General features: G+C 41.1%; 1 protein-coding gene across 4 annotated transcripts; it reads right to left on the reverse strand.

Moving 5' to 3' along the window:
* Window positions 1-798: 798 nt before the first annotated feature.
* ACOX1 (acyl-CoA oxidase 1) lies at window positions 799-25,510 on the reverse strand. Of its 4 annotated transcripts, XM_082371175.1 has the most exons (15): window positions 24,841-24,969; window positions 22,350-22,476; window positions 20,258-20,418; window positions 14,273-14,433; window positions 11,596-11,703; window positions 10,283-10,402; window positions 10,027-10,142; window positions 9,442-9,611; window positions 8,349-8,511; window positions 7,565-7,755; window positions 7,118-7,297; window positions 6,874-6,979; window positions 6,597-6,740; window positions 6,232-6,438; window positions 799-5,169 (listed from the first exon to the last, which is right to left on the reverse strand). In XM_082371175.1, exons 3-15 carry the CDS (start codon window positions 20,320-20,322, stop codon window positions 5,119-5,121), a joined length of 1,782 nt encoding a protein of 593 aa, XP_082227301.1. In that variant the 5' UTR covers window positions 20,323-20,418; window positions 22,350-22,476; window positions 24,841-24,969; the 3' UTR covers window positions 799-5,118. The 4 variants fall into 4 exon arrangements, with proteins under 4 accessions (XP_082227301.1, XP_082227298.1, XP_082227299.1 ...); XM_082371172.1 differs by lacking the exons at window positions 20,258-20,418; window positions 22,350-22,476 and adding an exon at window positions 25,275-25,510 and having other exon boundaries at window positions 24,841-25,000; XM_082371173.1 differs by lacking the exons at window positions 14,273-14,433; window positions 22,350-22,476 and adding an exon at window positions 25,275-25,510 and having other exon boundaries at window positions 24,841-25,000.
* Between the last annotated feature and the right edge of the window lie 2 nt (window positions 25,511-25,512).

The following is a 25,512-nucleotide window of genomic DNA, read 5'->3' on the forward strand; positions in this document are numbered from 1 at the left end:
TCCCGAGCGCAACCTACGATCCTTCCAGCCCCTGAAATCCCCCCCGTTACGCGCCATTGCCCTTGGAGGGGCAGCCGCTTGGACGTGTCCCAGACATGGCCGCTGCTCCAGGCCCCACTCGAGCCCAGCTCAATCAGGCCTCCCGCTTCGGAGCCTCTAGATCGCCAATCTCTCAGTCGCCCGGCCTCCGGAAGCAAGGCGAGGCGCGAAGCATTCTGGGGGTTGTAGTCCTAGGCCCGCTTACATACCGGAGCCAAGGGAACCTGGGCAGCCGAGATGAACTACATTTCCCAGGGTGGCTCGCCGAGGCCGTTAGTTGGCGCCCGGCCTCTGTTTGCGGCTTGGCACGTTGCTAGGAGCTGCCTGAACGCTCCTTTGCGAAGAGGTCGCTACCGGGATCCAAGGCCGGTGAGCTTCTTCCTCCCGGTTTCCCTGGGGAACTGCCGGGGGCCTGGGCTCCACGACCGAACACTTCCAGGGACTTCCCTGGGGGTCCAGTGGTTAGGACTCTGCGCTTCCACTGCAGGGGGCATGGGTTCGATCCCTGGTCGGGGAACTAGGATCCCCCTTGCGCGCGGAAATCAATTTTTTCCAGCTCTCTTGGGAGGGCTGACTTGCGGAGAGGTGGAGGGCGTGAGAAATGTGTCAAGAGTGGAAGACTGACGTGGTGAAACTATAAATATGCATTTATTCCACACCCCAAAGCTTAGGAAAGTAGCTGTGACCTTCCTGTTCAATTATGAAAATCAAAGCTGGGAAGCCAGAATGAAACCCAACACCATCACCTAATAAAGACACTTTTTGTGTTGATTACAGATTTTATTAGGGGTTTTTCAGTTTTACAAAAGAAGAAGTTCGTGGTTTGGCTTTTTCGCAGGCCCAGCAAAGCTGGTGGGTCACCACTGTCCAACCATGATTCTCACGCTTTGGACCCCCCACGCCTCCTTGGTACTCCCACCCTCACTGACATGTCCTGCCAGGGATGGGTAACAATACATGCTAAATGCATCTCGTCAGGTAGGAACCAAACTCAAACCACAACAGTTAAAGGGGAAAAAGGTAGCAAAGTAATTACACACTCCAAAAGATACAAGTCATTTCCTTGAATCCATAGCAATTGGAAATAAAATGCTGTTTACAAAGTGGCAATCATCAGTTGGAATATTATGTGGAAGATCACATACTTGTTACCTAATCTGTGAAACAGTTGACAGTAATGTGGCAAAACAATTTATTTTGGTTCAGAATTCTTTTTTTATACATTAAAAAAATTTATTATTATTTTTTTAAAGTTATTTATTTTTGGCTGTGTTGGGTCTTCGTTGCTGCACGCTGGCGTTCTCTAGTTGCGGCAAGCGGGGGCTACTCTTCGTTGCGGTGCGTGGGCTTCTCATTGTGGTGGCTTCTCTTGTTGCGGAGCACGGGCTCTAGGCGTGCGGGCTTCAGTAGTTGTGGCTCGCGGGCTCTAGAAGCGCAGGCTCAGTAGTTGTGGTGCATGGGCTTAGTTGCTCCACGGCATGTGGTATCTTCCAGGACCAAGGCTCGAACCCATGTCCCCTGCACTGGCAGGCGGATTCTTAACCACTGTGCCACCAGGGAAGTCCCTGGTTTGGAATTCTTAAAATCACTCCCAATTTTCCGTGATCTTCCAGAGATAATCAGCGGCTCACTTAAATTTAAGGCAAAATCAAAATCAAACAAAATCCCTTCGAATCTAGGAATTTGCAGGTCTGCAACAGCTAACATCCAGTAACTCTAAAATTTCCTTATGTTTCTAAGTTTACTATCATGGACCACAGGAATAGGTACTGAAAATTTTGGTTTGGACAACTATAAGCAAAACTCCACCAATATTTTAAAATGAAAATACATTTTCATCATTTACAATGACTTGGTCTAATCCTCCAGGAATGGATCAGTAAATATTCAATTAGCTGAGATGATCTCTGTGTTATTCCATGAAAATGATCAAAACCTTTATCTGAGGAGACTCAAAAAAACTCTTCGTCTCAAGCAGAATCATCATTCTCCTGGCACTGGTCCTCTCCAGCTGCAGCAGAGCTACTGCCTGAAGAAGAGCTATAAAATCCCTTCCACATGTATAAAAAGATTAGTGGGTGTTACAGGCCATCTGCATCTAATCCTCTCCCTTTCTACTAGGATGGATGGAAAAAACTCAGAAAGGGGTAGGAGGAACTTTGACCAACAGTCAATTGTCTAAGGAATTTTTGTTCCCCAGAGGACTCGAGGATGATGAATCTGAATATATTTCCCCGACCACGCCCTGCACTGAGAGAATCCAAGAATTGAGATCTAACATGTTAACTTTAGGAACTGTTAAACGCCTCTAGGTATATGGTATCTGAAATTACAAGCAGTGAGTTCTCAGAAAGTATCTGAACGTGGTTAATGTTAAGTGAATGTTCTGAAGATAAGCTGCTACTTAGCAGTACTATGTTCTGAAGACAAGAACATGAAGGCCCCCAAAGGCTTTGGGGCCAACTGTGCTTTGAGGTCACTCATGTCCAAACACTTAAGTACACCTCGGTTATCTACTGAGTAGAGCATGAAGCAGAACTCCAAATACGTGAGGAAGTATCAACCTTCATCCATTACAAATAGCAAAAACCTCTATGAAACTTCAAAGGCTTATATCAGTATCATCTAACAGAAAAATCTCACTAATTCTATTGAGATTTATCATCATTTTGGAGATTAGGTTGAAATTTATCTGCACTCTTTGTGAAAACGGCTCATAAAAGAACCCCACAGAACCAAACTTATCTGTGGCAAAGTCCGGCTTCTAAGGGACAGCAGGCTGGGCCTGCTGCTTCCTTACGAGCAGCCAAGAGACCTGTATTCCTGTGTGGACAGAGCACTCAGATGCTCTGCAATGACAGCGTCACGGCCCAGTCAGCCTTATCTGCTTAGGCAGTTCTCACTCCTTCCTTCTTTTGTTTAGTGTTACCTACACCTGTATCTTAAAATTCTTCATAATTTAAACTTATGTTTAATTATGTGGCACGTTCTTTCCATCTTGATAGTAACAAAGTGAGGTTTTACGATATCTTTATTCTTTAATTACAGAGAACAAAGTTCAAGACAAAATATTCCAATGTTAATAAAAATACTGTCAATATCAGATTGTTTTTAAATAAAACTCAAGGTGCTGGACTGAAGGTGGCTCTACAGAGTCCACCATCTCTTCCAACCTGCTTAGATCCCAGATCTATGCAGCTGATTGGGTGGGTGTCATTTCAAACACCCTTAGATCCTGACCATGGATATCCCTCTGTGAATAAGATTTTTAACCCCTAATTGGAAACAATTCTACATTTAACAGGTCAATATTAAGGAATTTGAATTTACTCTCTGTTATTTCCCAGAATCTGATCTAGTCAAAGATATACCCAAATGAGATTAACAGGGTGCTTTTTTACTTCAGTCTTAACACAATTATCAATCAGTTTTCCTGGTGGAAAGATAAAGGCTTGTGTCAACTGACAGTATTTCTTCGCTGGACCTTATCTCCTATTACCCGTTCCACTGGGATAGATTTTATGGCAGGTCCCAAGACAGGAATTACATTTCCACTGAATTACATACTACATTCTCAAGACTGATGCTAGAACAACTGGTTTCATGAGGCAGATGTCACAAAGAGTTAACAAAAACAAAAAACCAAGTGACTTGTTTTACACTGATTTTAAGAAAAAATTCATTAAGAGATACATGTTTAGCCTTTAAATATAGAATGATTGTATAAATTAGATTTCAGCTGAAAGAACAATTTAGCAAGTCAGAAAAAGCTCCTAGAAACATACTGAAAATAATGCCAGATATACAATAAGAAACGGATTTTCTATGGAACTTCCATTTATCCTTTAGCCACAGTTTCAATGATTATATTTTCTGATCCAAAAATCAGAACACATGGTTTGTCAAAGGATCTTTCTGTGCAACTCCTGGGTGTAAGAGGCGGCGAGTGATGCTTTTCTTTTTGTAAGGCCAGACACTGTAACCACCGAGCATTTTCACAGCTTACACCAAAGTGACAGAATAGAGGGAATCTGGATTGTTCCAGAAAATTTCATTAATATGGTCACCAAAGTTACAGTAACCATAACTGATAGCTCTTCCTGCCCTTATTCTACTAAGAAGGAAATGTGACTCTCTTTTTCTCCTTTTTTTTGCATCTCTCTCAGGAGAGGGAGAGGGAGGGAGAGAGAGAGAGAGAGGGAGATCAAAACCACTGATTTGGAGGGCCCATCAGTTGCCAAAAGTTATATGTAGAGATAACTTTGCTGTCTACCCCTTCCCAAGAAGTTGGGGCGAAGGGAGTTGTACTGCTACGAGAGCAACAATTTAGGGAAACCCTCCAATGGAAGATTAGTTCCTAATCACATGGGGCAGTGACCCTGCAGTAGTCTGTGCTGAAGAAATCCTTGTGTTAGAAAAATGCTACTGTGAACAGGTAGACAGGAACAATACGCCAGCAAAGGAGGGCAAGCAGGCAGGAAACATGTCAATGTATCAAGCACGCACTCACACACACACACACACACGCACACGCACGCGTGCGCACACACACACACACACACACACACACACCCCAAGTTTCCTGATTAGTTTCTTTCCCCAGGCCCTCTTCTTCAGTCCTGCTTTCTAGCCAGGGCCCACGGCAGGAAAGCTTGGAAGGGTTCTACCCCCACTTAAAAAATACCTTTGCTTAAAAACACTTGCATATCCAGTGATTAACAATTAAGATGTGAAAATAATTAACTACTTAGTAGTTAAATTCTACTAATTATCGAAAGTCCTGGCCTCCTGGGACCAGCAGCATTACAGATGGAAGTCACACTGCATTTCTTAAAGCTTTTTCTGAATGCTTAACAGGTCTCTTTCAGCGTTAATTGCACTTGTAAAACACATCTGGTTTTTTCCTTTAATCTCAAATCTGTTTTTTTTTTCATTTATAAAAAGAGAAAAGGGTCAATTTATCATTTGCTCTAGCTTTTCTAAATTTGATAAAGATTCCACGCAAATTTGTGTGACAGGTATAAGGGGAGTAGAGTACAGTTACTTTTGGGAGCAGATTGAACTTGTCCTCAAGACACTTCAGAGCTTGGACTGCAGTGACTTTAGGTGCTTGTGGTAAGATTCATGGACCTGCAGGGAAGGGAGAGAAAAAATTACTGATACGGAGTTTGCAATTTAAAATAGCATACTTGGACTTCCCTGGTGGAGCACTGGTTAAGAATCCGCCTGCCAATGCAGGGGACACGGGTTCGAGTCCTGGTCTGGGAAGGTCCCACATGCCGTGGAGCAGCTAAGCCCGAGCGCCACGACTACTGAGCCTGTGCTCTAGAGCCTGCGAGCCACAACTACTGAGCCCGCGTGCCACAACTACTGAAGCCCGCGTGCCTAGAGCCCGTGGTCCGTAACAAGAGAAGCCACCGCAATGAGAAGCTCGTGCACCACAATGAAGAGTAGCCCCCGCTCGCCACAACTAGAGAAAGCCCGCACGCAGCAGCAAAGACCCAACGCAGCCAAAAATAAATAAATAAATATATTAATAAAATAAAATAAAATAGCATACTTTTAATCAAGAAATTATCTGGGGGAAAAAAAAAAAAAAGAAATTATCTGAACCTTATTTGGATCCTGATTCAAAAAATCTGAAGTGGGGAGAAAAAAAAGAATCGCGCTAACTGGGGAAATCTGGACACTGACTGGGACGTAGTTCATGATATTAAAGAATTCCTGTTAATTTGTTTAGGTGTGAGAATGGCATTGTGTTTACGTTTTTTAAGAAGAGTCCTTATCTTTTAGAGATACATACTGAAATATCTATGAATAAAATTATCTGATATCTTGGATTTGCTTCAAAATAATTCTTAGCTGGGAGGTTCAGATGAAACGCAACTGGCCACGAGCAGACAGTTGCTGAAACATGACAAAGGGTACGGGGGAGATGCACTGGAGTATTCTATTTGTGTATACATTTGAAATTTTTCAATTGTTGCTGGATAGTTGGGGAAAACTAAAAACCTGCACACTGCAGGAATGACCTTGTTCCCTTCAGAACCTGTTGCTCAAAGAAAGAGACTGTCCGAAGTGGCCATGAGAGCTTTCAAAGCTTTCACAGATGATCACTCAAGAGGTCTTTCCTGCCTTAATATTTAAATGAACAATTTCAAAAGGTGAAAAGACTTTTTTTTTTTTTTTTACCTCTGTTTTGTTCAGTGGGGATTTCTTGGCCCATTCAAACAAGTTTTCGTACACATTCCCATCATAGCGGCCAAGCACAGAGCCCAGTGTCACATCCTGAAAATCAAATGCATCAACCAGAGCAACAGCGTCAGGGCGAATCACAGTCAGTAACTCCTTTATGCGCTCGTTCACTTGGGTGATTTGAGACTCTGTCATGATGCTCCCCTGAAAGAAACAAGCAAGCAAACAGAGATATTACACAGGTACGTATAAATATATTTATATATGTATATATACACATACAACCACAAAGTAAACTACAATTATTTTTCTATAAAAAATTAAGAAATACATAAATAAAAGGACTTAAACTTAGAAAATACCTGAAGAAAATCCCCTGCGTTCCGACTGATTCCATACAGAGAATACAAGAGACACAAATTCCTTAAGACGGCTTGGATGGATTTCTCTTGAATTTGGAGGAGTTTTTCTGAAAAGAGCTTAACTGCCACATAGTGGCAATGTGCCTAGATAAAAAGAAAACACCAGAGTGCAAGAACCTTTGAAAAAGACTCAACAGTGATACGGTTTCTGCACTAAGAAAATGAGGGGGTTGGTGAAGGACGGAGAAGGGGAGGGGGAGAGAGGACCATCGCTGACCTCACTTGCTTGAACGAGGTCAACGGAAGTTAGGTTCCATGCTACCTCCTTGCTTTTTCTGTGAATCACTTCAGTTTGAAGGTTTTTCGCAGCAATTTCTACTAATCTGTTAAAAAAAGAAAAGAACTGGAAAACTAGAGCTCAAGGAAGTGATCGCTAGTACTTGTGCCTTCCGCCTCTCCCGTCAAGCCCCTGGCCACAGAGGCCCCCATGGCCCCGTCCCAGCTCTTGAGGGTGTGCTCACCTGGCCGCACGAAGCTTGTACGCTTCTGTCAGGCTGTCAGGGCTGTTGATATCCACCACGGTTGGCCAGACGGCCACCTGCTGTGGCTGGATGTGCTGGCTGGGCAGGTCATTCAAGTAGGACACCATGCCACACACCAACTTGCCTGAGTGCACCTGGTCGTAACTTTTCATCAGGAACCTGAAAGTCACCAGGACACACGCTTTCAGCAACTATGCTTCTCGTGAAACAGAAATAAAACGAACTCCTGAAATGACTTTAAGCTGTGTGACAGCTGTTTCATACTAGCCTGACCCCAAGAAAAAACCGTGGGTCAGGATGGAAGGCAAAAATGACATCTTTCTGGAACAAATATAATGAGAAGAGAAAACATGGGAATAAGAACCAAAGGAAAGGACTTGAACATTCTTGAGAACACATATGAGAAATCATGAATTAGATTCTCACCTGGCCGTCTGTAGCATCATGACAGTGTTTTCTCCCTCGAAGGTGCAGGTTGGGGTAAAATTGACGTAAATATTTGGAAGTCCACTGCAGTGAGAATAGCCATGCCCGCCACAAGCCATCCGACATGCTTCAATACCAGTGTTAGTCGTCCAGGACGTGAAAGCCTTCAGCCCGGCAGCGAGGGCGTGAAGCTGAAGGGAGAAGCACAGGCCATCAGAACATGTGCGGTGCTGACAGCCCACATTCCAATGAGACACACTTAGCCTCACTTAACAGCACTCGTCACTTTCAAAATCACTTGGCAGGGACGTCCCTGGCGGTCCAGTGGTTAGGACTCCACGCTTTCACTGCCAGGGACCCGGGTTCCTGGTCAGGGCGCTAAGATCCCACAAGCCACGTGGCGTAGCCAAAAAAAAACAAAACCAAACAAAAACCAAACAAAATCACTTGCTATGCCCTGTAAACTGAAAAGCATGCTCATCTGATTGGCCTGAACTAGTAACATTCCCACATTCCCTTCTCAACTGTTTTACTTGGCAAAAAAGGCACCACTTAAGTTCCTTTGATTAATAAATGACCAACATGGTACAGTAATTCTGCAACTTAAAAACAAATCCACGCATCTTCACATCTGATCCACTCTCAATTAGAAAATTTTCTCTATCTTTTGAGAATATATGGATTCTTTTCAAGATATCCCAATGTTTAATTTTCTCCGGACATGATCCAATAGGCAAATATGAACCAGAAGGGTGCCCACAAGGGAACGAAACATGACGCAGACCTCAGGCAGCTCACTCAGGTCCCCTTGGCTGATGTCTTCATTAATCCGATGATAGGTCTCTTTCATGTATGCGCCTACAAACTGGAAGGCATAGGCAGTGGCCAGGAGGGGAAAGAGTTTATACTGCTGGGTTTGATAATCCAAAATCTGTGGTTCTGGTTCACTAAAGCATATAAAAAAAGGGGGAAAAAAATTAAATGCCTATACAGAGCTTACTATGTGCCAGGTTCTGGTCTAAGCACTTTGAAAGACTAATTTATCGAATCTTTATAAAGATCCTGTGAGGTTAACTTTTATTACCCCCTTTTTACAGATGGAGAAAATGAGAGGTTAAGAACCTACCCAGGGTAGAGAGCTAATAAGTGGCAGATCCTTGATTTAAATCTAGGGTATTTGGCTATAGAAGACCATGTGCTTAACCACCTTGATGAGCTGCCTTAGGTGGACAGGATTTTCTAGTTGACTTTCATATTTTTCTTAGTCTTTCCAGTCTAAGAAAATTGTATCTCATGGCAACTTCCGGAACCAAAGTTCATGAACTTCACAGGAGGAAGACAACGTTAAAGGGGTCTAGATGGCTGAATAAACTATATTCTGACCACAATTTGAGGAGACCCAATGCACTGAGTTAAATATTTGAAGTCTAAGCAGGTCTGCTCTTATCAATTTCTTTATTCCTTCTTTAAGAGTAAAAAGTTTATCAAAGAGTCATGCCCAAGTAATAGGCAGTAGCAAGAATAAACCATGTCCATGAACACAACAGAGAATCAAGTTTAATGTCACTTTCACTATACCCGATTTGTAACTGTTAGTAGCAACTAGAATCTTCACACCACCTTCAGTGTTTTCAACATTTCATTTATAAAGCTCAAGTAATATTACTGTTTTTCTTAGAAGGTTAAAAGTAATAATTAGGTGGTTATTCTCATCTTTCCACTTAAGGGAAGTCTAGGTTCTCAGACCCAGTACAATGCCATCCTAGCTAATTTTACAGCAAATGCACTTTCTCCACAACACATTTGGGAATTCTGATATTTGGATGGGGTCCAAGCCAGGTCTTCAGTACCAAGCTCATCTCAGACTCCACCCTTACCCTGGCGTGATTTCAGACTGATGCCTCACGGCACTGTATCGGATGGCAATGGTGCAAGCCTTAGACAGACACCGAGCGGATTCTCCCACAAGGAAGGACCTGATAAACACCATGGTCCCGTAGGTCAGCTTGTTACTCAGGGGTTTCACGTATGTGCCATCAGGCTTCACCTGGAAAAAGAACATGAGATGGATGCTTCCTTCTGTTAAAACCAAGTGGCAGTTTAGGCAAGTCGTTCTCCAAGTGTGGTCCCCAGAAAGGCAGCATCAGCATCACCTGATGCTCAGTCCCCACCCTGACCTCCTAAATCAGAAACTCTGGGGGCCAAGCACTCTAGGGTTTAGCCAGCCCTCCAGGTGGTTCTAATGCACGCAGAAGTTAGAGCCCCACTGGTTTAGCAAAACAAAACATGCTCTTCATACCTGCCAACTGCTTTTGACTTCATGGTCATAGTAAAAGCAGCTTCAGAAGTAAAAACCTGTTAGTACCTTCTAAAAGAACAGACCCTTCTAACCCCGTGATTACCAACAGCCACTGAAAGCCCCGTGCCTGACGCCTCTCCTCCTATTTTCTGTCTAAATGTACCTGAGCGTGCTTCATCAGCATGTTTTCCCTGGGAAGGCGGTAATTGTCCATCTTCAGGTAGCCATTATCCATCTCATCATAGCCGAATTTGGGGCCAATGTCTCCAACAGTAATACCTACCGCAGATGAAAGTCACAAGGTGTTTATGCTCTGGAATTCCTGGCTTCCCTCCTCTTCTTTAGTTATGTATTATACTTTTTGCAGAAGAAAGTGATTGGTTTAACTTTCACCTCAACATCAGATGAACAATTCTAACCTGGTAAAGGCTTATGGGTCCCAAGTTCACGAATAGGTACAATGAAGGCATGTAATCCGTAGCATTTCCCCTGAGTGATGAGTTGGGCGAGTACTATTGCATGATTTGAAGTCTTTCCAACTGCAACATCAACGAGAACAAGAGAGGGAAGTGAGCAAACATGTTTACATTTTCACAGAAACAAAAGAGGGGGAAAAAAAGCATATGTTAAATATAACACTAGATTCCATCAATAAAGCGTGCCCAGAGAGCTTTTCTTATGACAGTGCCACGCCTAGTTTTCAGAAGGAAATCCAGTTAGGCTGATAGTTATTAAAATTCATTGAATTTTGGCAAAGCAATCCTTCATTTTTTAAAATATATAAACACATTTTTAATCGAGATATAATTGACATATAACATTGTCTAAGTTTAAGGCGTACAGCATGTTAATTTGATAGCATTTTTAAAAAGTAGGCTTTCTTTTCTACTTATTTTTCATTCATTTACATAAAGAAATTTTTAGGATAATCCTAGAACATTACTTTAAATTACATCCTTTTTCTCCCTTAAGGCAGGGCTTTCCAAAACAGTAGCCACTAGCCACACGTGGCTGTTTACATTTAAATTAATTATAATTAAATAAAATAAAAGATTCAGTCTCTCAGTCAGCTACCTACATTTCAAGTGCTCAAAAGCTGAAAGTGGCTAGTAGCTACCATACTGAACAGCAAAGACAGAGAATATGCCATCATTGCAGAAAGTACTATGGGATACAGCTGCTTTAAGAGATTTTTGGTTAGTGCACCCAGAAATATTTCTTTTTTTGCATGCTAGTTTTTTTCCTATCAAAATGTAACATCACATATTAAAATATATAACATGAATAACAAAATCCTTCAACCACTAATATCATCTGAAATATATATCCTAAAATAACTCACAATGGAAGATGATATTAAATAAATTTCATGTCAAAGCTATTTATAATAAAAATTTGAAAACAACTCAAACGCTTTCCAGTATGGAAATGACTAACCAAACAGGGAAAACTAAATTACTTTAAATGATGACTATGGAAACTATGCTAACACACGAGAATATTTAATTGAAAAACCATGAAAAGCAGAGTAAGATAGCTGTCCTTTCTGCGCTTTGCAAAATGTATAAATATCTGTAACATGCAACACAAGAGAATGTGAAATAGCTTAGAATAGTTTAAGTTCTAAGAGCTTTTTCTATATTTCAAAATTATATTCTCATATAAGCTCTACACTCTAAACACGTTGCAATAAATCTTAAAACATCCAATAACTGTTAAAAAATTCACTTACGCCCACCAGGCCACCACTTGATGGAGGTCACAGTAGGACTATTGAGAATGAACTCCTGGGTTTCAGGGTCATAAGTGGCTGTGGTTTCCAAGCCTCGAAGATGAGTTCCTAAGAAAACGAATTACACCTACTTCAGATAGAATATGGGAAAAAATAGGTACAGGGTAGAATCTCCTGCCCAGTCCTTTAAAGCTCTAGCATCTCAGAGAGTAACAAAATCTAACAACAACAAAACATCTGTAGATGAACTACAAATGGTTGATAACCACGATACGTTAATTTCCTATGCTTAATTAATTAGTATGTAATTTCCTGATTTGTTCCTATTAAGCTGAAAATATAAATGTCGAGCATATTCCATTTCTGTACTTGATTTAGTGCACTTCTGTGGCAGTGGATATGGAACATTTATTTAGATCAACCAAAAGAAAATGTAAAATAAAGGCAGATTAGAATCATAGTTTCGTTAAGGTCACAGGATACGAATTTAACAGGGAAGTTAACTGACCTTTTAAAGGCATATCTAAGTTGTTAGTGTGCCAATTTCAACTCATTTGTATTGTGTCTACCACACCAATGCAATGTTCTGGAATTCTGTATTATAACAAAGAATGAGAACACGTGACAGGAAGAGACTCCGACTAAAGTTCTTGTAAACTGAGAATTTATTTCAGAATGAATGCTAGAAAGGGAAACAAGAACTTAAAAAGTTATAACCAGGACTTCCCTGGAGGTCCAGGGGCTAAGGCTCCGTGCTTTCAATGCAGGGGGCGCGGGTTCGATCCCTGGTTGGGGAACTGAGATCCCACATGCCTCGCCGTGCGGCGAAATAAAAAAAAAAAGAAAAAGTTATAATCATTATGTGGAAAAGACCTGGAACAGCGACTTTTTTTAATTTCTAAAAGTCCAATAATAAGGTCCAAGTTCACCCTGCAGACTCAACGCTAAGTCTTAACTTATTCCTGGCTGGTTCACTAGTGTGACCAGGAAGAGTTTCCATTTTTATTTATAATGGAGATGTTTAAATCCTAATACAAACGTGCCAAAATTATTTGAAAGAAGTTACAGAAAAGTGTTCTAAGTGACACCCTCCCTAGTAATACTATCCTGTAGCCAATGCTGAGAACCTTTTACCAAACTGCTTTGATAATGCCAGATCTCATTAAACACTTAAACTGTGAAACACTTAAAAACTCCCGAGTTAAATAACAGAAATGGACAGTTTATGTGTGATCCACAACCTTCCCCTGTGTGGGAATCAAGGAATCAGACACTAAGACTCCTTTCACCAAAGAAAAAACTTTTATAGAACACGAGGTAGCATATTAAACAGAACAGGTAATGACAAAACGTTTTCAAATGCACAACTGAATCAAATAGTATTCCACTTCGAGTCTTAGGAAAATCCTCTAAAATACTATTTACCACAGAAGCTGAAAGCCAAATTAGCAATCAAATGAAGATGAAGTTGTACAGGAGTAAGGAGCAAGTGGCAAATATACACTAGACCAGCTGTTCTGAAACGTCTGAGTAGGAAAAGAGAAGCCAGAAGTAAATGAATGGCAAACACAGATACCAATGTGGAACGGATGCTACCTGGCACAGCCACCACCTCCAGCCCCATCCAGTTCACAGGAAAAGACAGGCGAGGGATGGAAAGAAAAAAGAAAGGTGGTACAGGGACTTCCCTGGTGGCGCACTGGTTAAGAATCCGCCTGCCAATGCAGGGGACACGGATTCCATCCCTGGTCCGGGAAGATCCCACATGCCGCGGAGCAACTAAGTCCGTGGGCCACAACTACTGAGCCTGCGCTCTAGAGCCCGCGAGCCACAACTACTTGAGCCCACGTGCCACAACCACTGAAGCCCGCGCACCTAGAGCCCGTGCTCCACAATAAGAGAAGCCACACAATGAGAAGCCCACGCACCACAATGAAGGGTAGCCCAACTCTCCGCAGCTAGAGAAAGCCCACGCACAGCAACGAAGACCCAATGCAGCCAAAAATAAATAAATAAATAAATTTTTTTTTTTTTTTAAAAAGAAGAAAGGCGGTACATACAGAGTGTGAAATCAACTGCCCGGAAGTACAACTTATCTTATTTTTTCTAAACTTTGGCCAAAGCCACTTTCAGAACTTTACTGAATTTACTGAATCAAGGCACAAATAACGTCAAGGTACAAAATGCTGCATGTTTTGGTTATATAAGCCACTCATTTCCCTTCAGCAAGTCAAAGAGCACACATTCTATTAATCTGTATTTCTTCTGCAATCTGTGCAAGTTCATTAAGGTATCAGTAGCAAAGATAATCAGATAGTAATGAAGAAAAAGAGATGGGTTCAGACTCTATATACACACAAATTCCATACAACTTCAGTAAACTTGAAAAATCACTTATTAAGTAAGGCCTGACTTGTAATTCTTGACCTTCTGAAGGGGAACCATGAATAATCAATCAGCATGTCTGTGATAATATAAGCTTTAATTTCCACCGACCAAAGCATTGTCTATGCCAAGACTTACACGTGTGAAAACCCTGGCCGCTGCAGAAAGATTGCATTCAAACAGATCTTACACAGCAGGTGGACATGCCACTGCTGACACGTGGTGGACACTCCATGCATGCCAAGCTCGAAGGGCCCCGCCCAACCCAGAAGGTAGACTGAATGCACCGTACCATGACCCATCTCTGTCTGGGCATAAGTGCCAATGATCTCCAAGTTCCAGGCGGGCATGAAGAAGCGTTCCTGCTGTTCCTCGGTTGCCTGGTGAAGCAAGGTGGGCAGGAACATGCCCAAGTGAAGATCCAGAGGCCCAGACTGCCCTCGGTGCACAAAGCTTCAAAGAAATACCAAGGATGGGCATTTGAGAGAAGAGTCAACAGGTGTGAGAGAATCAGCAATTTGAACAAACAGAGCAAGGGAAGGAGACAAAAACCCTTCTGTTAAGTATGAATTAATGGGTGGACTTTATCATGGACGGGAGCACTGCCCTGTCTGTATTACTTTATAACTCTTAGCAATTTCCATTTTTCTTACGTTGGCGAGAAGTATTTTCTAATGCTACTCATATCTCTAAAATTAATTAATCTCAGTAGGGATTGGCTACCAATGCCAAAGCCTGTGTAGCACAAGACCATGTGAGCAAGGCAGAGGATTCCAGCCTTGCAATTAAAGTAAATAAAAAACCTGAAAAGGCTGGATGGAATGGAGAATTTAAGTTGTACAATGACTTATTTATTCTAATGAAAAGTTGAGACAGGAGAACACAGTGGTTCTCTTGGACAAAAGTTTTTCCAGAATCTAATTCCAATAATGCTTCTAGGCTAGAATCTTTTCTGTTTGTCCATAAAACATCCAGCATTAATCCACATTCCTCACATAATTCCGGTCATTTCATTTGGATCCATCACAAATATCCAGCCACATGCTACTGAAACAATGTAATACAAAAGTTGACAGTGCTCTTCATCCCAATAATTAATTTCAGAAATAAAAAGACATGCGATTTTTAGTGAAGACCGTAACATTTACAAATAACAGATTCATGCATAACAAGCTCCCATTACAATTATACGGGAATTATCACAAATGATAATAAACATGTTAGTTGTCATTTTAAATCCACTTTCTAAAGTCATTCTTTTCCATTTAAAATTTGCAGGTGCCTTAGACTTTTATGTGAATTTATTTCTGATAGGAAATAGTTCTATATGGCTTTGTAATGTTGCATGCTACTGGCATTTTATTTAACTTCCAGCTCAAAATTAATCAATTCTGTATTACTCTTACTATGCTCACTATCTTAGAAATGAGCCTAAACATTTGTTTCAAAATTTCTCCCATTGTTCCACTTGAGGAAAATAATCAGGACAGGGTGCTCTAGGCAGGCGCTGATGTGTGATGTGTTCCAATGAGGGTGCGGGTGGGCTGAGCTTTCAGCTAACCAATCACATAAAGATTGAAGAATGCATGAATAACTTCCTCATTTTACAGAGAAATTAAAGCTGAGATGAATTATGTGTCTTCAGGTCAAAAAGATAATGGCAAAACAAGGACAAGAATCTCATCTCCTAATCACGTCTTCTAGTGCAACCTGGGCTGCGGACAACGGTGGGGACACTAGAAAGACTTGCCAAAATCAGAGCCAGACTTGGAAGCATCCAAGTGGAAATCCTGTAAGATGTCACCCCTGGTGCAAACTGGGTGAAAGGTTCACGGGGCGTCTCCGTGCTATTTTTGCAACTTCCTATGAATCTGTCATCATTTCAAAATAAAAAGTTAAAGAAAAGAAAAAAAGTGGAAATCCCTGGAAAAACACATTCCAGGGACGAGAGAGTACCTTTCACGCACAAACAGGAATGTCAACTGTGCTGTTTTTAAAAGAATGATGTGTAGGAAGAAAAATTAATGTGCGCCTAGGAGCTAAAAGAGGAAAACTCTGAAGTAGGACTGAAAGCTGTAGCCTGGGGCCAACCACTCACAGTGCGGAGAGGCTACTTTCCATGACTAGAAACCAGAGCGATTCCTGGTGAAGGAGAGGCCGCTCAGAGGCGCCCATCAGACTCGTCATGGGTGGGCGTGTATTCGGGAATAATGAGGGCCACCAAGGGTTACCACAGAGTACACTCAGGAGGGCAGGGGTAAAACTACTTATAATCAGAAACTGTCTTGAAGCAGAAAAATGTTTTCCGGAGAAAAATGTCTCTTGTGGCTAGGGTAAGGATTATTCAGAGGTGGATGAAATGCAGAAATGTTACAAGGAGAAAGTGACCTGGAGAGTTTTTGATTTAAATCAAGTATTTGCTATACTCTTTATGCATGATAAAGATCATATATTATTTTTAATTAATTTATTTTAAAATTGCAAAGCACCAACATTTTGCTTGGTAAAGAGCTGGAGTCGATTCTTTCAAAACCGTAACACCAGAAGGCCTTCCCAGGCTCTCCTACATGATACAGGGCTGGGAAGGCTAGCAGTCAATACTGAGGACAAAATGATTAGATGAATAATATATGAGAAAGGAAGAAATCAAAATAGTATCTCCACGGACAGTATGATTATAATCCTAGGAAATAAACAAAAACAAAACACCATCAATAATAAATGAATTTAGAAAAACCAGGATAAAAAAAAAAAAAAAATCACTCATTCTTATCCATTAGAGCCATTCAAATAGAAAACCCTGGTAAAGAGAAAGGTGATTTATAAGAGCAACAAAATATTTTAAAAATCTGTTAAGTAATTTAGCTCAGAATATTACAGATTTAATTAAGAGAAAATATAAATACCTAATAGGATGAATAAAAGATATGAAAATGAACAATAGGAAAGAAATTGCTAATTCTTGGCTGAGAGGACTAAGTAAAATTAATACGTCTCAAGAAAATACAGAGATTTAAGGTAATGAGTTTTAAATTCCTACAGAATATGTTTTCGAACTTGGCAAATTGAGATCAGAATTCATCTAGAAGAATAAGTATGCAAGAACACCAAATACATATAAATTGAAATATAGCAATAGTAGGCTTATTCTATCAGATTTTTAAACATCTTAAAAAGCAACAATGAGCCAAAGCTTATGATGTTAGGAGAAAAATAAAGACAAAAATTAATGTAATATATTTAAGGTTCCATAAATAAACTGAAACTATTACAAAACTCTAAGATGAACCAGAAAGAACATAACAAGGGGAAAGAGCTACTAGTTAATAAACATATAAATATTAATGGGGTTCACTCATCTCTGTATCATACACAAGTCAAAGCATTAAACACAAATCAAACAAACAAAAAAGGGAATAAAATAGAAGATAATTATCCAAGATACGGGAAGAAGAAAATTTATACCTACTCAGAGAAGGATGCACTGACTACACAAAGGCCAAAATGTTTAATCAAACAGAGGCAACAGAAAGAAATACTGGAAGGATACAATAAAATCTTGTAAGATCAATATGCAGATTCTATTTATTCAACACTCAAAGGAGAAAAACCCTGTTTACAGTAGGCTAAACATGTAACATCCAGGCTCACTAGCACTGGAAGAATTAAAACTTTAACTCTTAGATATATATAAAAGTAGCAAGAAAACAAAGTAATCATGTTGATGGGACTATGGAGACACAAGCACACTAAGTACATCCAAACTTGTTCCACGTCTTGAGCAACAGAAGCTATAAAGTGTTCATTCCCTTCAAATGTAGTAATTCATTTCTGAGAAAGATATTCCAAAGGCACAACCCAAAGAACATAGTTTCTGTAAAGAGACTGATATTGTTATTACTAACAGTGGGGAAATTAGAATACCCAAGGAGCAAGTCTCATGGGAAGTCCAACAGGTAAGAGAATCCCTCCTGGAAAAAGAAGACAGGAGACTCTCGGAGAGACAGAGCAGTGAGATACAGGGAGAGAAAGATTAGTGACTTACAAAATCGAGTTTACTATTTATTTTTCAAGTTTCAAAGGAAGAGTATTTTCACATTTCAGTATTAGTGATGGGAATCTGCAAAGAATCTGCACCATCTTCAAGGATGATAAGTATGTACTACATAAGCTCTATTTTCCTTAATAATAAAAATAACAATAATAGAAAAGGCAAGAAGAATTCCTATTAAGTGGCCAGAACGTGAAATGATCAAATACTTGTGAAGACCAAACACACTGCCTGCTTTGTGACCCAGAGAAACGTAGTCAGGATAATACCCCTGGACCATGTCCCAGACTGTCCTTTTAACGCCAGAACCCCAGGAAGAGGGTGCCCTCCCTGGCCCAGGCCTCTGCCTTTGATTAAGGCTCGCGCACCCACAGACCAAATGTGTGTTGTGGCTTGTGTGCCTATACAGACAGGTGTGTATTTAGAGGAGGGAAGACACAATTCTAGAGGGAAGAGAGAAAACTGGTGACCTAGACTTTCTGCAAGTGGTTGAATTTTAAGATTCTTGAGGATTCTGGAATATGCCTGAGAAATTTTGAGTCTCTTCACTTCTCAGCGGCTACCTAGAGGTGAAAGAGTCCCAAACTCGAAGTTACAGCCAATTCTGTGAGAACACTTAGATAATCACTGTTGACCAATGTTCCAAAGTCTCAGAATTTAAATGGTCAAATCTTCCCCCTGTACAAGTTGCTCTATTTCCAATCCCGTTGATGTTGAAGCACTTTTTATATATTCTACATAAGACTGTACTGTCACAGTATGCAAATTAGCCAACAAACTGACTGGTTTCTCTGGAAAAGAACAGCAGTCAGCGAAGCACAACTAATACGAACTGACAAAGTTCCAGCAAGAAACAAGACCTAATCTTAAAACTCTGTTCTCTAAATAAACCATAGAGATTGAGACAAAGTTGGTTCGAATACAAGAAAGCATTCGAAAACTAGAAGGAATAAGGGAAAGAAAACTCTTAACAAATACAAACTCGCCCGGAGCAACACAGGACCTCAGTCCAACATTCCGGGCTCCTCAAACCAGTGAAGTTCAAGTCATCATTTCCTCCTCTCTTCCTTCAAATATACATTTGAAATGTACCTTATAAATAGAGGCAGAAGGATTAGACCAACAAGAGATACACAGATCAGACTCACTTAGCCTCACAATAGTTTACATCTTATGCCCCCTATTTCAAAGCTATCTCAAGATTACAAAACATCCGCGCACACTCCAAGAGAGGAACATTGTAGGAACGTGATATTCCTTCCGTTAGGACACCTTCCTTCAGGTCTGTCATCTCAGTGTTGACCATCCTGAAGATGGCCACGGGTGTTTGGCAGGGTGTTCATAAAACTGTACCATGACCAGAATCTGCAGTTCCCACAGGCATTATGGGAAAGAACATTTCCTTAAACCTATTTGCAAACCAAAAAGCACCAAATCAAACACAAAAATGAAGCCTTCCTGATATCTGCATCCTTTTCTCATTCTTTTTCTTTACTTTCCTTTATTTACATAAGGGAAGCATTATGAACCGGGCAGCTCAAATTCCAAGACACTCAAACCTGTCAGTGGCCTCATCTATGAAAACAAACCTGTTTCACAAGACTGAACACAAAACTTTTTGAAAGTAGCCAGGTTTTTAGGAACAATTTAACCAAGAATTACTGGTAATATAAAGTCCACGGACATGAATAGAAAAATGAATAAATAGAAATGAAGAGCATCGTGGACTTTTTCCCAAACCATCTCACAACCTTCGCCACTCTAACCCTCTGCCCCATTAAAATCCACATCTTTAACTTCATTAAAGCAGAGCATCTTCCAGATGTTGCTGAGGCATGAACCCTCTTAAGAATTTTCAACTAAGTCTTTAATCAGACACCAATACAATGGGGCGCTTTGCCATATTTTCAACCCCATCTTTCCAAACTGCTCAACACCCATTTTAATGGGTGTATGCAGCAATGGTAACGAGCTTTAAAAAATAACAATGACAGATGCTTCAGGCCAGAGTCTTGGACCAGTTTAAGGGGAAAGAAACTATCAGAAAATAAGAGGCTGAATTTTATTTAAGATTTAACCATTTAAAAATAAAATCCCAAATGTGTAGCAGCAGAAAAAAGTCAAATGCCAGGAGTCATTTTTGTTTGTTTGTTTGTTTTGCCAGGAGTCATTTGTTAACTGAAGTCCTGAGGTGGGTTACCCGCTGAGCCTCAAACGTGGACTAACCGTGGCCCATTTCCGTCTGGGCGTAGGTGCCAATTATCTCGAGTCCTTTGGATGAAAGCAGCCATTTCTCTTGCTGAGCAGTGGTGCCCTGATTCAGCAAGGTAGGAATAAACATGGAGTAATTGAGGCCCACAGGTTCCACAAAATTGACCAAATGTAGTCTACGGGAGAGAAAAGAAAAGGATCTCAGCCTTACTCTGGAAACTGCATTCTACTACCAATCCTGCCAGATAGCTGTGGCCCTGAGGATGAAGGTTAGAAAAATTTACACCCCTTTCTTATGAAATTAAGGCTAATATTTATCATTTACTACCTAAAAAGCCAACAGCAGAATCTAGTGGAATCTCTTCTCCCCCTAGTCATTTCAGGGCCAGAATTCTGAATTTCATACTTAATCCAGGAAGCAAATTCTACCATGTTTTAGCCTCAACCCCCTTTTGTTTATTATTTTGTTGGTGTTATTTTTTGGTTTCAGTTTTTGGAGGGTCTGCCTGTTTGTTTTTGCTTTATTTTCAGGTTTTACTTGTTTTGAAAATCAAAAGACATTCCACAGAACACTTATTTGTTGAGCTGTTAACAAAATGTCCCAAAGAAGAAGAATTTAAACTGCCTTTCCCTAGTAACCGAAGCAAGGGTCCAGGATAGTACATATACATTCTGGGGCCAAAGCACAAATCTCTAAAGGTCTTCAGAGCTTAGAGACAGCTAAGTAGGTAATGTGAGAGCATTAAAAATTTATCACAAACGGTCTTTGAAAATTATTCCAGATTAAGGGAACTCTAATCATAATGAAATTCAGTCTTCAACGATTTTCTCACAAAAGAGAATCTGTGAGACAGTCAAAATACGAGTTACGTACACTAGTCAGCCTCGGCTACATTGTGCTGTAGATTTTTTAGGGGTCTATTCTGTCAGATCTATCTATATAGAGAGCTTCAGGGGCTTCCCGGGTGGCACAGTGGTTAAGAATCCGCCTGCCAATGCAGGGGACACGGGTTTAAGCCCTGGTCCGGGACGATCCCACATGCAGTGGAGCCACTAAGCCCGTATGCCACAACTACTAAGCCTGCGCTCTAGAGCCCATGAGCCACAACTACTGAGCCCGCGAGCCACAACTACTGAAGCCCACGCGCCTAGAGCCCGTGCTCCGCAACAAGAGGAGCCACCGCAATGAGAAGCCCGTGCACCGCAATGAAGAGTAGCCCCCACTCGCCGCAACAGAAAGCCCGCACGCAGCAACGAAGACCCAACACGGCCAAAGATAAAAATAAATAAAATAAATAAATTTATAAAAAAAAAAGAGTTTAGGGTACAAAGTACGTACCACCTAACTGACCCTCATGACTTTTCAAGGAATGGACTGGAAGCAGTGTCACCGCCAGCCTATCCTGGCTTGTACAACAAGCAGAGCATGAATCAAGGGAAAGGGGGGGGTAGGCTGCCAATTCACATCTGGGGAGGCCCTGAAACCATCCCACCACCTTTCAGGGGTGCTGGGGACAGATTCAAACATCCAAGGAATGCCTGGACTAGCCAACATCAGAAACGCTTTTTAACCCTGAGGTTCTATGATTTTCACACAAATATCAAATGTTAATTTAAACTGAGGGCTTCCCTGGTGGCACAGTGGTTAAGAATCCGCCTCCCAATGCAGGGGACACGGGTTCGAGCCCTGGTCCGGGAAGATCCCACATGCCGCGGAGCAACTAAGCCTGTGCGCCACAACTACTGAGCCTGTGCTCTAGAGCCCGCGAGCCACAACTACTGAAGCCCGCGCGCCCTAGAGCCCGTGCTCTGCAACAAGAGAAGCCACCGCAGTGAGAAGCCCGCGCACCGCAACAAAGAGTAGCCCCCGCTCGCCGCAACTAGAGAAAGCCTACGCACAGCAACAAAGACCCAACGCAGCCAAAAATAAATAAATTAAATAAATTAAAAAAAAATTACCTTAAAAAAAAACAAACTTAAACTGAAAGGAGAGAAAGAGGGGAAAGGAGGTGTAGGAACAGCAGAGGTGAGTTCCAAGTAACACCAATAAGCAGCAACTTCCTGCTGCTGTACTACAAAGAGAAGTAAGGCACTTTGCAAAACTTACCCATCACTAAAGTGCAGATAAGTAACGAGGAGATAAATGTAGAAACTGGCCTCTCAACGGCAAGGGCACCACAGCACTCTCTCACAACCATGCTTTACTAAAGGAGGAAATGAACCTGCGAGAATTTCTGAGAAATAAAACCAGTAATTTAGGTGCTAAAAATGGTGGCAATATAAGACACTCCCAATCCCTTGAGGGAACTGAGGAGGCTCTGGGTTGGTAAAGTGATGACACTGACACGAAATAATTAACTCTAGGAAACTGAGAGGGAAAAACATGTGACACAAAATAAAGACTGTCAAATACTGATGTTTTCATAAACATACTGAGATTTTTTTTTTTTGAGGCCACTTGAAAGTTAACTCAAGAACAAAATCTGAGTGCTTGTTTTTAAGTTATGTTTAATCCCTCCTGAAGATGCTTTTCAAGCAACTAGCTTTAAAAACCTAATAAGGATAACAAAAACCATGAATGATTCTCATCAGAATTTGAAATTACTTTTAAGAATATTTTACAGTTTTTGCATAGCAAACAGTATAGTTAAAAGACAAAATTACAGGAAAGGAGATTAGGAAAGTAACTCCTATTCCCCTAACAGCAAAGTCTTATTTTCTCAAGGAATGGAGAGATGAATTCTTTCACTGCTCAAGTTGAGAAATCTCAAAGTACTTTACTAATACTTTAGTCAATTTCAACATATTCTCATGAGTTTTATTTTGTGATAGAGAAATTGGATGTAAAAGAGACCAGTAAATGCCTAAAATCCCCAGAAAGAGAAATATTACTCTATTTCATTAATTATAGCATCCCTCTCCTCACAGCCAATTTTAGCATTTAAGAAATGTGATGCATCTCACAATTAATGGTACATCATAGTTAACTTTGTTAGTGATACATAAGACATGGGTGTGAGTGACAATCGATGGCGTTCAGTAATTGCCAAGACTAATTTTCAATCCCCTTCTCTAACATACATTGATCTCCCTGTCACATCCCAGAAATACTGGAAGGATGTCAAAGGGTATGCCACAGTTTGTACTTTGTATTTCCCAAATAGTGAGGTCTGTGTCATAAAAAATGATACGCAAAACAGTTGGCTGGTGTCCACTGATCTTTAACTCACATAAAGGACTTTATTTCATTGTGACTTCACTGGAGTCTGGTTACACGTTATGCACCACCACAGATCATGAAATCTTGTAACCAACTCTGAAACACACGGCATCAGCCATTTTAAAGTAAAACAAAACAAACCTCCTCTTTTGTGTTGTTTTAAGGAAGAATAAAATCTTACTAATTTTTTAAAGTTCACAGACCGAACTCAGGAAAATTAGAAACATAATCTTCCAGGAGTTACTCCACCTCAATACCTTCACAGCCAAGAGTTACAAACTTTAAAAATAAAAAAAAAAGCATTTGGAAGTTAGTAAGTACTCTGATTGGACTACCAAATTAACTGTATTTTTGTAACTAAAATGGAAAGGAGTCCTGAGTGTGGTCCTGAGGGCTGGAATAAATCATTTCCTCTTGTCAATAATAACCAGGTCAAATTGAAAATAATTATATACCAAATGTATTTGCAGCAGTAGTATAAGGGAGGAATGCCTATTGCTACATAAAGGCAGAACTTGTAACATGTTCCATTTTTCTTGGCTCTTAAATATGTACCATTCACACCATTTATTCTTTATTGATGAAAATACTGGAGTTCTTCTAAAATGTAGAGGCCTAAAACAGGAAATGCCCAGGAATAAGCAAGAAGTGTAAGAGGTGCTGAAACTCAAAGAAATCTTGTACTAAGATTATATAATTATAGTGTTTATTTACATAAAGACAAAAAAAAATGTGTGTTTTATTTCTAATCTAAAAATACTACAAAAAGCAGATGGTCTGAAAAAAGGACATACTCTTTTCAGCAGTAGGACCAAGGCATGTTTTTATGAGGTCTTGTATGCACAGGGGAGCCATTTAAATACCATCACCAGATTCAATAATGCTGGGTTCTTAGAATACTTTATACTCATTCTGAGGTTTGACTAAGGTTCTTCTTCATCCACCCATATTTTCCATTATATTAAACTCAAGATCTACACGCATATGAAAATACAAACTGTTACTGCCCCAAAATATTTAATGTTTGGTCCTTGCAACTGAAAGCATCCTTCCAAATGCAGCTTCTAAATTTAGCAGGCCTCCTTCTTACAAAAAGCAAAGTCATTCTGTATTTAAATCACTCAAAATTGAGACATCTGGACCGAATTTGTATGACTCTTCAGATAGAAAATTATAGCATTTCCATGATCAACTTGTTACAAATGCCATCCCTTTAAAAGGCTTAAATACAAAAGTAAACATTATTTTCGACACAAATAACTTTAAAATGGCGTGAAAATATGCCAATTCGAGTCTTCAAACGTCAAGCACGATGAAAAAGGACATCGCAGATTGCGGATTTGGCTTAGGCACTTGATCTAAGCTAAGGCATACCTACTTTTTAAACCACATGATTTCAGCAGGGTCTGCGATGTTAAACTTCCTCATCTTCTCCACCATGGTAGCACTCTTCCTAACAGCCACCTCGTAACGCTGGCTACGACTGAGGAAATTCAAGTCCTCATGCTGGAAGTCTGGGTCTTTCAGAATCAGGTTCTCTGGTAGGGAGTTAAAGGTATCAAGAGGAAGACAGAAATTCAGGGCTCCGTTAAAGCTCCCTGGGTCACAGCAGGTTTCAGACTCACGGGCACAGGTCCCCTCTCGTTATAGGCGATTCCCCCCGCCAGAGCCGCCCCTGGAAATGGGGGTCCCGGCTCCCCGAAAGCTGGGCCAGGGGCTGCGGCCTACGCCCTACAGCGTCCCCCGACTCCTCCCGGAGGGAGTCTCAAGCTTTGCTCGGGGAAGGAAGGAGGCCTGGCCCGCCGCCCTCACCGATCTCTCGACGGCGCCGGGTGTTCTCGGGGCTGCCGTCCAGGACGTGCGTGAGAAGCTCCGGGTTGAAGCTGGCGGCGGCCCGCTCCTTCTGCAGGTCCTGGTTCATGGTGACGGCCAGCAGAGGCAGCGGAGACCAAGGCGGCGGGCAGCAGCAACAGCGAGTGTCCGAACCTCCAGCGCGGGCCCAGCCCTAAGAGCCTCCCCAGGACACCGCGAGTCCCCGCCCCCGTTCGCC

This window comes from Balaenoptera borealis (assembly GCF_965194805.1).
Source record: "Balaenoptera borealis genome assembly, chromosome: 20".
Lineage (NCBI taxonomy): Eukaryota > Metazoa > Chordata > Mammalia > Artiodactyla > Balaenopteridae > Balaenoptera > Balaenoptera borealis.